Source organism: Pelodiscus sinensis, chromosome 4 (assembly GCF_049634645.1).
Source record: "Pelodiscus sinensis isolate JC-2024 chromosome 4, ASM4963464v1, whole genome shotgun sequence".
Taxonomy (NCBI): domain Eukaryota; kingdom Metazoa; phylum Chordata; order Testudines; family Trionychidae; genus Pelodiscus; species Pelodiscus sinensis.
The window spans coordinates 55,741,625-55,757,210 of NC_134714.1; the positions used below are offsets into that span (position 1 = coordinate 55,741,625).

The 15,586-nt window shown below is 39.0% G+C and overlaps 1 protein-coding gene across 4 annotated transcripts in view; it reads right to left on the reverse strand.

The window, feature by feature from the left end:
- Positions 1 to 3,709: 3,709 nt before the first annotated feature.
- Positions 3,710 to 15,586, reverse strand: part of DPH6 (diphthamine biosynthesis 6) — a 358,530-nt gene continuing 346,653 nt past the window's right edge. Inside the window, exon 15 of one of the 4 annotated variants that reach the window (XM_075927016.1) lies at positions 3,710 to 4,260. In XM_075927016.1, coding sequence (XP_075783131.1) covers positions 4,243 to 4,260 — 18 coding nt within the window. In that variant the 3' untranslated portion in view covers positions 3,710 to 4,242. The remainder of the gene's footprint in view (positions 4,261 to 15,586) is intronic. The other 3 variants (XM_075927014.1, XM_075927013.1, XM_075927012.1) reach the window with 3 other exon arrangements.

The window sequence follows — 15,586 nt, forward strand, 5'->3', positions numbered from 1 at the left end:
ATTCCTGGCTGGAAGCATTTCTTAGACCAATGCATTGCTTCACTACTTTTCAGCCCCTACACAAATTATCAACTTGGTTGTGGGGGCGGGTGGGACCTAGTTTGAGGCTTGAAATCTTGATGACATCAGACAACTCAATATCTTTGAGAACAAGTATACCACCATCTGAGTACATATTGCATCATTCCCTGTAGCACAAATGCTAGGATATAGTGTATGTAAATGTCTTTTCTCAGGTCAGTATGAACAGATTTATGAAATATGGTACAGAGAGGGGCATAGTCAGACCCCTTCTCTGGCACCACCACTCTTTTTGTGTAAAATTATAACACTCATCCTCATTTGAAAGGCTTTGCCTCCATCTTCTCTCCAATGGTCTGGCTTGTGCCTTGTGGTATGGCAACTTGTCTCATTGCAACTACAGGCAGTCCACGGGTTACATGGATCCGACTTACATCGGATCCCTACTTACAAACGGGGTGAGGCAACCCCGCACTAGCTGCTTCCCCCCAGCAGACCAGGGAGACGCGAAGCTAGCACCCCCCCAGCAGACCAGAGAGACGCGGAGCGGCTTTTCTCAGCAGACACCTCAGCTTGAGAATTAAGGACTGAGGGAAGTGAGGTATAGGAGAATAAAACTGAGCTCTGGAGAAATGTTTGGCTAGAGTTCCCCCTACAATATGTACCAGTTCCGACTTACATACAAATTCAACTTAAGAACAAACCTACAGTCCCTATCTTGTACGTAACCCGGGTACTGCCTGTACTAAAATGCTTGTATTTTAAAAGCTAAGAAAAAAGATGTGCTCATTGAAGTTGAATGTGATTGTCTGGCTGGCCAGGAGAAATGGGTGGGAGATTGTTGCCTATTCCTCGGACACCTCTGCAGTTGGCTGGCAGAAAAGTTCACCTGGCTGGAGTAGGGAGGAACAGGAAGTGGCTGGACCAGGTGAGGGAGGAGGAGAGAAATTCCAGAGAAGCCTGCTCTCATCATAGTTGGGCTGCCAATTTCCTATATTGCCCAGTTCATCTGTAGGACTCAAAGGGTATGTCCAGACTACATGGCTCTGTCGCCTGAGCCATGTAGATTAGTTTAGTAGACATAATAATAATAATCTACATAATAATCTACATAATAATCGCCGCTTCATTTAAATTTAAATGGCTGCCGCGCTGTGCTGATCAGCTGTTTGGCGGCACAGCACTGTAGTCTGGATGCTCCGCGATCAACATCAAAGGCATTTGTCGACTTCTCCGATATGTCCCATGGGATGATGTTGCATCTGACAAAGTGGGTCTTTGCCCACGAAAGCTTATGCTCCAACACTTCAGTTAGTCTATAAGGTGCCACAGGACTCCTTGCCGCTTCTGCAGATTCAGACTAACACGGCTACCCCCCTGATAATTTCCACCTTCACCACCTTTGGCTAAATCCCAACCACTATCTGGTTTGTCATCATTCTTCTATCTCATGTGTGTCCTATTTCTTTCCTCATCTTATTTCTTCACTCTCCTAGCCTTCTACTTTTGCCAACTAAGACTCAGGCTTAGATCACCAAGACTGCTTAATTTGCAACTCTGCCATAAGCCTGTGACCACAAATTAGATAAAAGCAATGCTCTGAACAGTCTTATGCTGCTACAAGCTTGCCAGTGCTCAGTGAGATCTGTGTATACTGAACCCCAAACCGAGTTTAAAACTTTGATGTTGGGCAGTTTCAGGATCATACAAAAATGTGACTCTTTGGGCCAATTTATTACATCAACATTAATCTATTAGCTCTTAGGCTAATTAAAAAACCAACACTGACTATTATTAAAGAAATGTGTTGATATAGGTTGAACCTCTCTAGTACAGCACCCTCGGGACCTGACTGGTGCCAAACCAGAGAATTTGCCGAACCATAGGAAGTCAATATTGTGTAGCAGCATTACCAATACTTCCACTGTTTGCTGGGCTCTTAGAAGACATTTAAAGGTAAATTAGAGCTAAATAACAGCCCAGAACATTGAGAGCCAGGACCACGGGAAACTTGGCCAGACCCAAGGTAAGTGGACATCCAGCTAACTCAAATCATGCCAGACCACGGAAGCTGCCAGACCAGAGTGCTGGACTAGAGAGATTCAACCTGTAATAGCATCTCTCTGATACCAGACTCTTTCCCATTTTCTCTGGAAATGAATCAAGAACAAGAATCTTAAGTCAAATATGTGTAAACACGTAACGGTATCTAACTACCTCTGTGCCTTCTCCTTCTTTAAAAAGCAACTGAATTAAAACAAGCTAATAATTGATCAACAAACATTTTATACATTATGAATTTAAACAAAAACTAAGTAGAAAAAGCTTCAGGATGAATTTCGAATTATTACAGAGAATAGCTGTAACCAAAACAACTGTCACTCAACACTGTGGCTACTGGACTGTACTTTCTTGTGTGTAGTGATAAAGGGTAATGACAATAGTGTGACCCTCAGCTCACAATTAGCTGGGAATGGGAAGAAAATGAAGTTGTAAAGCCAAAATTTCCTCTCAGGCATACCAGTGTAAATTTGCCATTGTTCAGTTGACTTCAGTGGAGTTATTCAGATTAACCAAAACTCAGTTAACTGGAGCCATTGTACGTGTAGCTCCTCTGGGAATGATCACACACCTGATTGTGAATTGGATTTTATTTTCTTAAAAAAAGATGATATTCCAAGTGGAAAATTAGGGAGGGAATTCATGAATGTGTAGCATGGAGATAAGAACATCACGCTTTCCCCAACACGTTGCTTAAGAATGGGCTTTCTCTACAGTGCCTTGGAGACTCAAATTAAATCAAGAAGGCTATCTATATTGACCCTTAAACACCCTGAGGGTGAAATTCTAGCCCCATTGAATTCAAGGGAGGTATTGCCATTAACTTCAGAGAGAGTGGGATTTCACCCTTAGGGTATGTCTAGACTGCATCCCTCTGTCAGCAGAGGGATACAGATTAGGCAGGTTGACATTGCAAATGAGGCAGGGATTTAAATATTCTGTGCCTAATTTGCATAAAAATGGCTGCCGGTTTTGCCGACTCAGCACTTTGTCAGCAAAAAGCAGTAGTCTAGAGGGGAGTCTGTCGAGAAAAAAAGCCTTTTTCGACAGATCCCTTATGCCTCCTGCAAGGAGGTTTACAGGATCTGTCAAAAAAGGCTTTTTTTCTTGACAGTTCCCCCTCTAGACTGCCTCTTTTTGCTGACAAAGTGCTGAGTCGGCAAAACCGGCAGCCATTTTTATGCAAATTAGGCACAGGATATTTAAATCCCTGCCTCATTTGCAATGTCGACCTGCCTAATCTGTATCCCTCTTCTGACAGAGGGATGCAGTCTAGACATACCGTTAGAGTCTGGTCCCACTTCAGCAAAGACAGAAGCAAAGCTCCCATCAACTTTAGAAGGAGCTGGTTCAGGCCCTTAGGGAATACCAGTAGTTCTATAAGAAGAATGATGCAATGGAGAGAAAGCACAACAATACTCTGTACTGTCTCTGGAAAACAGGAAGCACTTGCTGTGTTCTTTGAGGTCAAAGAGAATTTGAGTAAGATATGCGTAAAAACAGAAATTGTGACCCATATTATTCAAATTGATTAACGTGCATTATGACTACTCAGGTGAGTAACTGTTCACCAGCACTTGGAAGGGGATGTGTGTCACAATCTGACCAGGAGTAAGGCCCTCATGATCTGGTGTGGAGTCAGTGTATCCAGTGAAAAATTAAGTTAAGAAATCTCCAAGGCTGTATTGGAGCTAATGTACGGATCCTCAAAACAACAGCTGTAAATGACAACTGGTCTAGCAAGCCTGGGACTTAGGATTCCAGAATCATTGCCATCTCTTGTGAGCTGTGGTTGTTATTAGATGCCAGAAAACACTTTAGATCAGAGAAAAAACAGGACAGAATTTTGAAACACAATCTTTATTTTTCATCCAAAGGCAGAATGCGTCATTTGCCATCAGGCACTATCCATAGAAATATTAACACTTTAAGACATGTTTTGCCCAAATCAAGCTACATGCACCTTGATGTTCAATGAAAATATTCAACTTTATCAACTCTTCTCTTCACTCTCATCTAGGTGGAATACATGCATTGATACCAACTGATCACTTAGGAATGACTAACTCAGCCAGCATGCTATATGAATAACTTCCTTTTCAGGTAAATCCATGACAGGTACCAAAATCAGAGCTGGTGTCTTCTCGCCCAATTGTTCTTCTAGGTAGTATTGCAGTCCTAAAACAGGAACAAAATGCATGATGAATACCTTCTGGTTATGTTTTAGTTATTAAACAAATACATTCTATACTGTAAGAAGTGTGTCTTGTCGTAAAAATGACTTACACATATATTTAAACAAATCACCAGTTCTGGGATTCTGAACATCATATGATAACTAGCAAAGGTAACAGAAGTACTCAGCACATTACCGAGATTTAATTTACCCTTACCTAATTTGTGACTTAGGGTGTGATATGTGTGTTTGCAAGTCACATTTAAATTAACAGAAATACTATATATCTTCACTGCTATCTGGTCACAGAAATGTAACACATTACACTAGATACTTTGCATCTCCTTATGGACCTGTTCTATAAAATGAAATGGGATAAAGCTTTTAGGAGTCCAGAGAATAGCAAAAGTTTGATTAGGAGTCCAGAGTTAATGTCTTATGAAAATATTTCAACTAAACAAACAGACGCTGAAAACTATGAGGGGCTGTGACAACTCTCTACAAAAGCGTAAAGGATACAAATACCACGGAGGGCATGGAATTCATGTGATGCATAGGGTGTCTCATTAGAAAGCTAATGGAATGGAAAAAAGGAATGGCAAATTTAGGCAGAATATTAAAAACATCACATATAACCTTGCTAACAAAGTCACATAGCACTTTTGAAACTTGTGCAGAAAAATGCTAAAAATTATACTGAAGGGACTGATCCTAGGCTGCCGGGTTTAAATTTTAATAGGCCTTTTCTGTTTTTAACTTTTGACATTATACTGACACTTGGGCTATGTCTAGACTGCAGGCTTTTTTCAGAAGAAGCTTTTCCGAAAGAGATCTTCTGAAAAAACTTCAGAAAGAGAGCATCCACACTGCAAAAGTGCATCGAAAAAGTGATCTGCTTTTTCAAAGATAGTGTCCACACTGAATGGACGCTATCTCACATGTAAGCTGTGATTACTATGGCTGGAGTGGCCACCAGGGCACCTGTGCTTTTCCCTCTTTCCTCTTCTTGCGAAAGAACTCCCTCTCCCCGGTCCACACATGCCTTTTTCCAAAAAAGCTCTTTTGGGAAAACGCTTTTTCCTCATAGAAAGAGATTTAACTATGTCGGAAAAACCCCTCAGTTCTTTCAATTTTTTTTTGAAAAAACGTGATTGCAGTGTGGACGTAATTAAAGGTTTTTTGGAAAAAATGCTGTTTTTATGAAAAAAAAATCTGTAGTGAAGACACACCCTTGATAACATTAAAAATTCTTGGCTAGACAAACCGTGTAAAGAGGGCAGAACTTAAACGTTTTTTCTCCCCCACTCCCACTGAATGTGAGGCTGTGAATACATAGTTCAATCAAAGTGTTAACATGGTTAACATGTAGTTGGTGGAATTTTGGCCCAACCAAAGTCAATAGGAATGTTGCCACTGATTTCAGTGGGTTCAGATTTCACATACTGTTTTTACCGAACATCAACAGAAGGAATACATCTATATGTCTTTTAACAGGGATGTTACCATATAAATGTGGGAACTAGAAAAACAGACTAGCCCACTAAAATGCTGCTGAATTATTTTGCATTATAAATTGTTGATATTAGAGATGAACATTGACAGAGGTGAACTTTAGATCAATATTCAAGGCAGGGTTAAAGGACTTTATGTTCTATGTAATAAGCAACTCAATCTATGTATCACCGCGATTCAGTAGTTCACCGGATTAAGGGTCAGTTACCATTTCTATTCTGGACTCTGATTTTGGGTGACTTCATAGATATACTGACTCAAAAGACATTGGGTCAAAGAATTCAGAAAATTGTTAGCTCAGTGATAAAAAGACAATTTAAATTATATTTTAATACAGGTTTTTTGGGTCTATATTTGGCTTTTAGAAACTACCCTCTTCTTTCACTTTAAGTTCTCATGGGCTTGTAGCCAAGGACTACCACCAGAATAAACATGGGTATTGTTTTCAAATAGGATATTTGGCAAGGAGGTGATCTGATAGTAAACTCAACTCTTTTTGTACACGATGGTTACCCAAAATACCTACTTTGGAAAACTCGCTAATAAGCTCCGAGTCAAAAAATGACACATTTTCAAAAGATTACCTTTCTTCTTGTTGGTGCAAATTGCAAAATACAGTTTTAACTTTCAGTTGAATTATGGATGAAAATCTGGTACTTGCACCTCCTGCTGTTTTATTACAGGTGAAAAACAGGTAGTTAGGTAGGCAAGGATTCTGTTTTGGATTTGCAGCTCATTTTGTGAGTCTAAAAATGCAAGAGTAAAAATCTGCAGGTACCTAGTTCACTGGCCAATATGGGAGGATAGTCCTCATGACATCTAAAGGTAAAAATGTAAGCCAAAGTGTGGGGGAGACAAGCACTGCAATATTAGTGAAATTGGATCAGTTAAGTGGCCATAGCTGATTCATTTAAGAATACAAAGGCTACATCTTTTATCTCTTATAAATAAAAAACTGACTCTCTAAGTAAGTCCTTTCTTCTACTAATTGAACTATTTTTAATTATGCCGCACTAATAAAAAACAAATCCTTAAGGTTTCCAGAAAACTATGCTTTTAGATAAATAGCAACTCTAGTCAGCAGCATTCATATTTTATATTAAGCAATTCTTTGCTTAAATGACTAAGATTTCAAGCATCTTTTTATCAATGCTCTATGCTGAACCAATTGTTCACTCATGTCATTCCTGTAAATATTTTTCTTAGAAACAAAAACGAATAAAACAATATATAAAATCAAGTTCAATGGAGAATTTAGGGATTCATTTCAAACATGAATAAACAAGCATTTATCAAAGAGCTACATATAGCATTTTCAGTTGTGTGTAACTCCTCCCATTTCTAGTTGGTATTACCCCCACACAGATGATAGCCTAACTCTGTGGGTGCCCTCCACTCCCATCATGTACAACAAGGGCCCCAGACTGCCACCAGGAATTTTCCTACCTAAATCAGAGACAGCTGAGAGACATATGAAGAAACAAAAGCAAACCAACTCAAGCTATTTGTTCTTACTGTCCTTCTGGTAAAAACAGGAGAGAATTCAGATCAATAGTGCAGTGACCTTTCACACTGACCTAACACCCTATATATGTCACCATGGCACTTTCTAACATTATAAGCTATGGCTTTAAAGGTGGCCTTCATGCTAAACAGCTCCATGAGTGCCAAAGCATCCTTTTATGGAATCATTCTAAACCTTTACAAAAATAGTCTTTACACCTGTGCTTAATTTAGATCCTTAGATCCTCTTCTGCAGTCCTTACTGGTATGAGCTGAAGCCAGTGAGACTGCTCATGTGGGCAATGCTTGCAAAAGTAGCGCCATTATCCTGATACTTTCAGTGGCAAACACTCTCCAGCAGTTCGTAATGGGCCAGAACTAATCTGATTAAAATCCTGCCTTGAAACGGAGAATGGTAGCAGAAAGAAAGTGTGTGTCTCACCCAGATCATAAAAATATATTTGATGCTACAGCTACACTCTTCTCTCACTTGGTAACCAAAAAGATATTGTTTCTTCACTTAGTTCAGGTCTTTAAATCCCTGAGCTAATAAAGCTCCATTGCTTCAGCTGTGTAGATTTGACACGAAGCATGTACTTCAAGAAGAAGCCTCACAGGGGATCAGATTCCTAACAGTTGACTAAGAGTTCCAGTCCCACAAGATGTGCCCCTGGTGTGCAGGGCACTTAACCCTTCGACCAGTACCAACATGACTATTCACAAATTATTGATGTCCCTAAATCCCTGGCAGATTGCAGACAGTTCTCGTCTCCCTTGAAGCTGAAGCATATGGCCACTAATGGGATGGATTAAAAAAAATACATACACACATTGCCACATGAATGTAAAGCCACAGAAATGGTAGAAGGTGATTGAACTGGACTGAACACTGTTAAATACATGATTAGCCTCTTGTTATGGATCATTTCCATTGATCTATATCTGGTTTCACAGTACAGTTTAATTAAAGCTGTCTGGAACAAGCCTGTTCCCTAAATGATCAGGCAGTGCAATGAAAAGCTGAAACACGAGGAAGCTTGAGGCTTTTTAAAAAAAGATCCAACTAGCTGTCGTTGTGGCTAACAATAGTGGCAGGGAAGGAAAATACATTTAAGAAAAATTAACTGTTTTTTTTAATCAGACTTACGTGCCAGAGAAATCAATTAGCTTTTCCAAGGCTGTTCTTATCATAATATAATGTGTTTTGAGTAAATGCAGAATTAAAAAAAAAGCGTACAACCTACTTGTTTCATTCGGAGTAAAATCCTCTTGCTTGCAATAAGCACTAAGCCTATTAAATAAAAACCATCTTGATAGAAAAATATGCTGAAAAAATAAAAATGAAATAAAAAGAAACTATTCCCAAAGAATGATCTGCGGTGATTTTCTCTGACAAGGTTCTAATTTTGTAAGGAAAAATTAGGACATTTTATACACTTTAGTATTTAGATTTTCATTAGCTCCTTTTTTATCTCTTTTTCTTCTTTTTCCTAATGATATTTTAAAGAACCGGCTGGATATTCTCTTTGTAAAATATATGAACCAGATTTTCAAAACTACTAAGATCCAGACAGCTGGGGGCAGATTTTCATAAGAGTTCTGCTCCCATTTTGGTACCTAAGCAAAATGACCAGATTTTCAAAAGGACTAATACATTACTATACATTCTTATATTTTTATTTCAGACTTTTAAAGTTAGGATCATAAGATTCTACAATCAAGAATATTAAAAACAAATACTAGGAGAAAAGAGAATTTAACAATTACTAAACGTAATAAAATATGATAGGAGCACAGGTCTGGGTGCCAGTTACTCCTGATTTCTTATCCTGGTTATAAAACCAATTATCCTTGGTCCTTGTGCAGGTCAGAAGGTCTCTTTGTCTGTTTCTCATCTGTAACATGACACTAATGCTGATTTACCTACCTCTCATGGGAGTTCAGGGGTTAATTACCATTTGTAAAGCATCAGATATGTCTCAATAATTAAACCTATAATTTTACATCATTCAAATGTCTTTATGTATTTTAGTATGTACATTTGGCACTCATCAAAGGGGCATGTCTGGCAGAGTGAAGGTATCTGGGTGCTGTGTAAGCTTCTTCATACAGTACTACTAACACGCTTTAGTGCTGAACTTCAGCCACCGTGGTGTGGTGTTCACTGCCTGAGGTTTTCCTCTGGATCAGAGGCTACCAATCATGTGAATTGTTAAGTGGTTTTCTGTTGTGGACATTTGTTACACATATAACAAGGGATTAGTGTGAGGCTGCAAGCCATACTACTTCAGGAAGTAAAAGCATCACTCCACTTGCCACCTAAACTAAAAGTCTATGTTGTGAAGATTTCACAAGTTACTTCAAAATTGCTATCGTGCTTTTCTATGTTGACATTTTATACATGAGCTCTCTTCTTGAATTTTATATCCAAAACATTTATATGCTGTTAAACAGAAAGTTAATGATAACATTTGGACATAAGAATAAGAAAAAATAAAAAGCCCAGGTCTATTTACAAAAATGTACATGCAACAAGTAAAGATACAACTGCAGATACAGTTTCTGTGTTTGTTTGTGGAAAAAGAATTATAATAGTATACATAGCGGGTCAGATGCCAAAATAGCCATTTAGAGATGCATCTGTCTGTTCCCATGAGTGCAAAAGAGAAGACTTTAATATTGTGCCTTTGAAAAATTGTCTCACCATATTTTTATTTATTTCTTGTGTCTGGACCCATCCAGCTTGTGGGGATTCTTGCTGTTACAAAGTTTTCCTATCAAACCTATGTCATTTAGAAAAAACATATCTTACGGTAGATGAGAATAAACTTTGGCCAGGAAGGATGAAATTCTCAGAGTTGTTGCAGCAGTATTTCAAATTGTTCATATTTCCAAAGGATTTCCTTTATTTCTGTTTCTATGACACCGATCCTAATGAGGCCACAATTGTTACTGTACCCTTTGGGCACTACCAAAATGCATATAATTATTGTTATATGGGAACATAAAGGCTTTATGAAGAGAAGGGGAGATGGCAGAGAGAGTCAAATGACTCTCCATCCTCCAAAATATTCACTGAATAGCTAAGGGTTCCATCCTCCCTACTCTGCGTAAGCTCCATTTCCATTCACAGAACAGTGGGATGGGACAAGGACCAACATCAGAAGACCTCACTACCTCTCCCCCCCATCTCTGAAGGACAAAAGATGGCCACTCCCCTGCCAGTCTGACCAACTTTCTTTCCCTTCTGCGGAGAGCGGGTGGGAGGGAAAGGGACATGCTCAAAGATGTGTCAGGTGTGAACATTTATAAGAATCTTGCTATCCTACAGCTGAGTCACTTGGCTGAGAAAGTGGGATTTTTTTTGTAGCTAATAAATTTTTCAGCATCTTAAAGAAACTGAATAGAAAAAAGAAGAGGTTATTTTTAGAGCTGGTTCAATTGTGGGCCTGTCAGCTTTGGCAATGCATCTCTTTTATCCGGCCGCTAAGTTAATTTGTTTTGGGTTTTTTTTAGAGTAAAGTTTGCTTAAAGACCAGTTTTAGAGACGTTACTCACCGGGGGTGTTAATTAGTGCTTTGCAGACTCCGCAGGGTTTGGTTTATGATCGTTTTCACTTATTCTACCCTGTAATTCAAGTCAGAAGGGATGGGAGAACAGAACCCCATTCTGTTCATTTGAGGCTTTGATTATGACTAACTCAAACCTATGAGAGAATCTCTTGTCCATCCCTTCTCTTTTGGGGCCCTTGCTCTGTCTCTTTTCCAGACACGATTAGTAATAGCACTTATGTAGAGCTGTACAATTTCCATGTGATGCACTAAGGTATACCCTAAGAGCATCCTTGTGAGTTAGGTAAGACATCTGATGATGTTTTCGGGGCAGTGGTCCCTATCCATAGATTTAAAAAAGGCTGCCATATAGAAGCTTCTCTACTTTTGTATTTTTTGTGTTATAAGAGAAGGCCACTGCTTCTCCTTTTAGAAGTTAAGTGAGTCAGGATTGACATCAGCCCACCCTCCAGGGCAGGAGGGGAAGGAAACACTTTTCTATTTCTGCTTCTTTGCCACATTAAACATAAGACCACACAGAAGCCCATGAAGTTTTGTGCGATAGCTGAGGAACTTCACTTAGACACCATGCTTACCCTCATGGGATGCACAGAAGCAGAAATGTTGAAAGACCATTCAATGCCAAGAAGACAGGAATAATAAGATGGTAAAGTATATGTATGAAACTTATAAGTGAAGGCATAATATCAAGAAAAACATCCTGACAATGATCTATCAGTATGACAATGATATATCAGGCTGTGGGATAATGCACGTTTGGAATATTGGCATAGAAGGGTACAGCTTGCTCAGGAAGGACAGGCAGGGAAGAAAGGGAGGACGTGTTGCCTTGTATATTAAAAATAAATACACTTGGACTGATGAGGAGATGGACATAGGAGACAGATTTGTTGAGAGTTTCTTAAGTTAAAAGGGGTAAAAAACAAGGGTGATGTCATGCAAAGAATCTACTACAGACCACCAACCCTGGCAGACAGGGTGGATGAGGCTTTTTTTTTAAACAACTAACAAAATCATCCAAAGTGCAGGATTTGATGGTGATGGGGGATTTCAACTACCCAGAAATATGTTGGGAAACTAACACAGCTGGGCACAGATTATCTAAGAAGTTCTTGGACTGCATTGGATACAATTTTTTATTTCAGAAAGTTGAGAAAGCTAATAAGGGGAAGCTGTTCTTGATTTCATTTTAACAAATAGGGAGGAACTGTGTGAAAATTTGAAAGAGGAAAGAAGCTTGGGAGAAATGGATTCATGAAATCATGATTCTAAGAAATGGTAGAAGGGAGAACAGCAAAATAGAGGCAATTGATTTCAGGAAGGCAGATTGTAGTAAACTGAGAGAGCTGGCAGGAGACTGGACTTGATGACTTCTCAAGGTCCCTTCCAGCTCTATGATTCTATGTGAAGGAGGAAACTGAGTCCCATGGGACATTTAAAAAGAGAGTTGGCAAAGTGCTAACTGATATACTGTATAGAACATTCCTTCATTAGTGGAGAGTTATACTAGCTGACCTAACAGGTCTTTTTTATCTCTAATTTCTATGATAGGCTGGCTTGAGAAAGGGAATGAGATTGGCTGTGGAAGAAGCTTGACTGGCGCTTCATGAATTCCCCTGCTGTATTCCTCTCCCCAAATACATGGACAGTGTCAAACCTCAAATGCAAGCCTGACTTTAGGTTTGACAGGAATGTTTCACAAAGCTCTTATATCAATTTGCCAGATGCACCTACAGTGTTGCAGGAGTAAGAAAATCCATCAAGATAATAAGCAAAGTGACATACTTTTTATATGGATGTTTTTTAACAATTGTAATTAGAATCTCAAATAACATTCTTAAGAAATTTATGCCCCATGTAGCTCTCTCTGGCTATATATATAAAATCAACTTCCATAATACACAGAGCCAGTCAAATTAGGTATTTTATCATGCACATCAATGACAGGTCATAGAAAGAAATGTGACTCTTTTAAAGATTAACAAATGCTTGCCAAGCTCCCCTGCTTGTTAGTTAAGGCTATTTTTTATTAGACAAAATTAAGTTCTATCTTTCATAATCATTTTTTTAAAGCTGCTGCCAGTATTTTAGAAAATAGCACAGCAACAGCATGTAACACTCTTTGCTGGTATTCTTCAATGTTCCATATTTAGCACTGTCCTACATAAAGGTACTGTAGATAATCAGCCTACACAAAATGTTCACTACTGTTTAAAATATCATTAACCTTCCATATGAAATAACGAAACACTTAATCCCTCCCAATAGTCACAGGGAAGGCTAAATAATATCCAGGGGAAAGGAGAAACCAAACTTTAGAGTCTATGAGTGCTGAAGGAGAACCTGATTTGAAAAGTAAATTTTTCCATTTTTCCTATCATAACCAATTGCAGAGTTCAAAACCCTATTTTCTTTGTATACTATCTTCCAGTAGCCTCAATACCTATATGAGGATCTCTCTCTTTAAGGGAAATATGGTTACTGTACTTCTAAGTTGGTTCAGTCCCTGAGGAACAAAGAGCATAATGCTACCAAGCTGGGATGAGTTATGAATAGAGGCAGATTATTTCAGACATTGATGACTGTAAGGAACTATTTTTCAGTGGGCATCTAAAAAATCACTTGCCATATTTGCAGCTGTTGTTTGCTTACACAGAAACTCAATGTGCCTGTGTAGAAGGAACAAGCTGTACAACTCACTATTAGTTGACACACACAACTACCTGTCTCATGTTGACATGCAGATTTTTCTGTATGGAAATGAACGAGCATGCAAATACTGGGGACATATTTTTTAGCCTCAAGTTGAAAATGTGACCCCCAAATTATCAAAAAAATTAGCACACGTGCAGTGATGACAACACTTGCTTTTTCACCTCTGTGTCTAAGTTACAGATGCTTACCACTGCCCTGAATCAGAGCACAGAATGACCCTGAAATTACCCAGCACAGATTTGCAAAATCTGGGACAATTGCTAGCTATGCCCTTTTAGGTAAGTGTTGGAAAACATTGGTGGAACATTATGTGGGAAGCTTTGTGTGTGCCTGCTGGTAAATCAAGGACTCCTATCTCCAGAACTGTCAATCTGGCACCTATCACAAGTGTTAAATGCGCTTATATTTTTTAAAAGAAGCTGTCATGAGAAATATTGAAGCAAACATGTCCCTCAGTGGTTACACATGGACTCAGCTGTAGCAGTGTTTGTTAAGTGCTTTGACATCCCAGGATGATAAGCGCTGTATAAATTCAACATTTGTTGGTTTGTTCATCCACTTAGCTCTCTAAAATCTGTAATCTTCGGAAACATCAGACTTGAGACAATGTTATCTAAATTGGACTAGAGATTCATGTGCAACTCGCACATGCATGGCTTTGACGTAGACTTTGGCCTGCAAACAACAGAAAAAGCACCTGAAAAATATTTAGTGGGTCAGCAATTAACTCTTTTTGATTGCTTCAGAGAGGGCCATATATGACAAGGTGCATGAAATACACTTTTTATTCTTCAAATTAACAGATACTAATGTAAAATAATACTGAAAGAGCAATACTTTTTAGTTATTATCCCAGAGTCTCATGTACTATGCATTAGAGCTACACTGATTTACACCAGCAGGTGAGCGGGTTTGTTATATATAATTCCTTTTATATACAGTGCCACGTGCAAGCTACTGACATTATTTCAAGATGTTTACTGTTCTGAAGATTTAAACCAATCTACTGCACTAGAATTGAGTAGAAAATGGCAAAACAAAACAACCCCCCCACAAAAAAAACCACCCTACATGAAACATGTTAAATATATGATTAGGTCATTGTAGGTCATTTCTATTGATCCAGCTCCAACTTCACAGCACAGTTTAATCAAAGATGTCTGGAAAGGGGAATAGATGGCTCAGGAGATTGGTCCTGGAATACACAGCCTTCCATCAAACCCAGAATGACTGAATTCGTTACCACTGTATCTCATGACTGATATGAAGTAAGTTTGAGGAGTCATAATTAAGTTACTAGTGAGGGTAGACAAATGCATATTGCCTAAATAATAGCAATATGAGTTTGGATAATAGATTAATTACTGTCTGGCACAGACTGAGCACATGGGTTCCCTTTGTGCCCCATAATCAAGGAAGAGGAGTCAGAGAAAAGAAAAATCTTTAACTTCCATCTTAATGCCTCTAAGAAGGGAGAATGAAAGTCAGTGCACTGGGATGCTCCATGGAAGGAGGGGGAAGAGCAGTGAAAATCTCACACACCTAATCAAAGTCCAGAACAGAGGAAATCTTTCCTCTTGCTTCCAGTAAAATGAGACCAATTAGTTAGGCACATACTTGGGGAAATGAGATAGGGAGAGGTATACAGCTGAATCCCAAAAAAACCTGGATAGGGCCTGAATTTTGACCAGTTACCGATGTGCTGAACTGCCAAATGTTGGGCTGCGTTCACATATCTAGCTCCAAACTATTAGCAATATAGATTGCCTGCAGACACTACTGTCATGCAAAGTCAGTAGCTGAGCCCACTTCTTGCATTCCCGGCTAGTCTGTTGTATAGGAGACCCTCCTTCTTCTTCTCATTAATAACCTAGGTGTCATCCAGGATGGCAGTCTCAAGAGAATGGTCAAGAATCTTGGGCCTGAACTACCTGGCCTCCAGCAGATTATCTGTTCTGTAATCCTATGGGAACTTAAACACTCAAATGTTATTATATACCAAATAGTAGATTATACAACAAAAGGC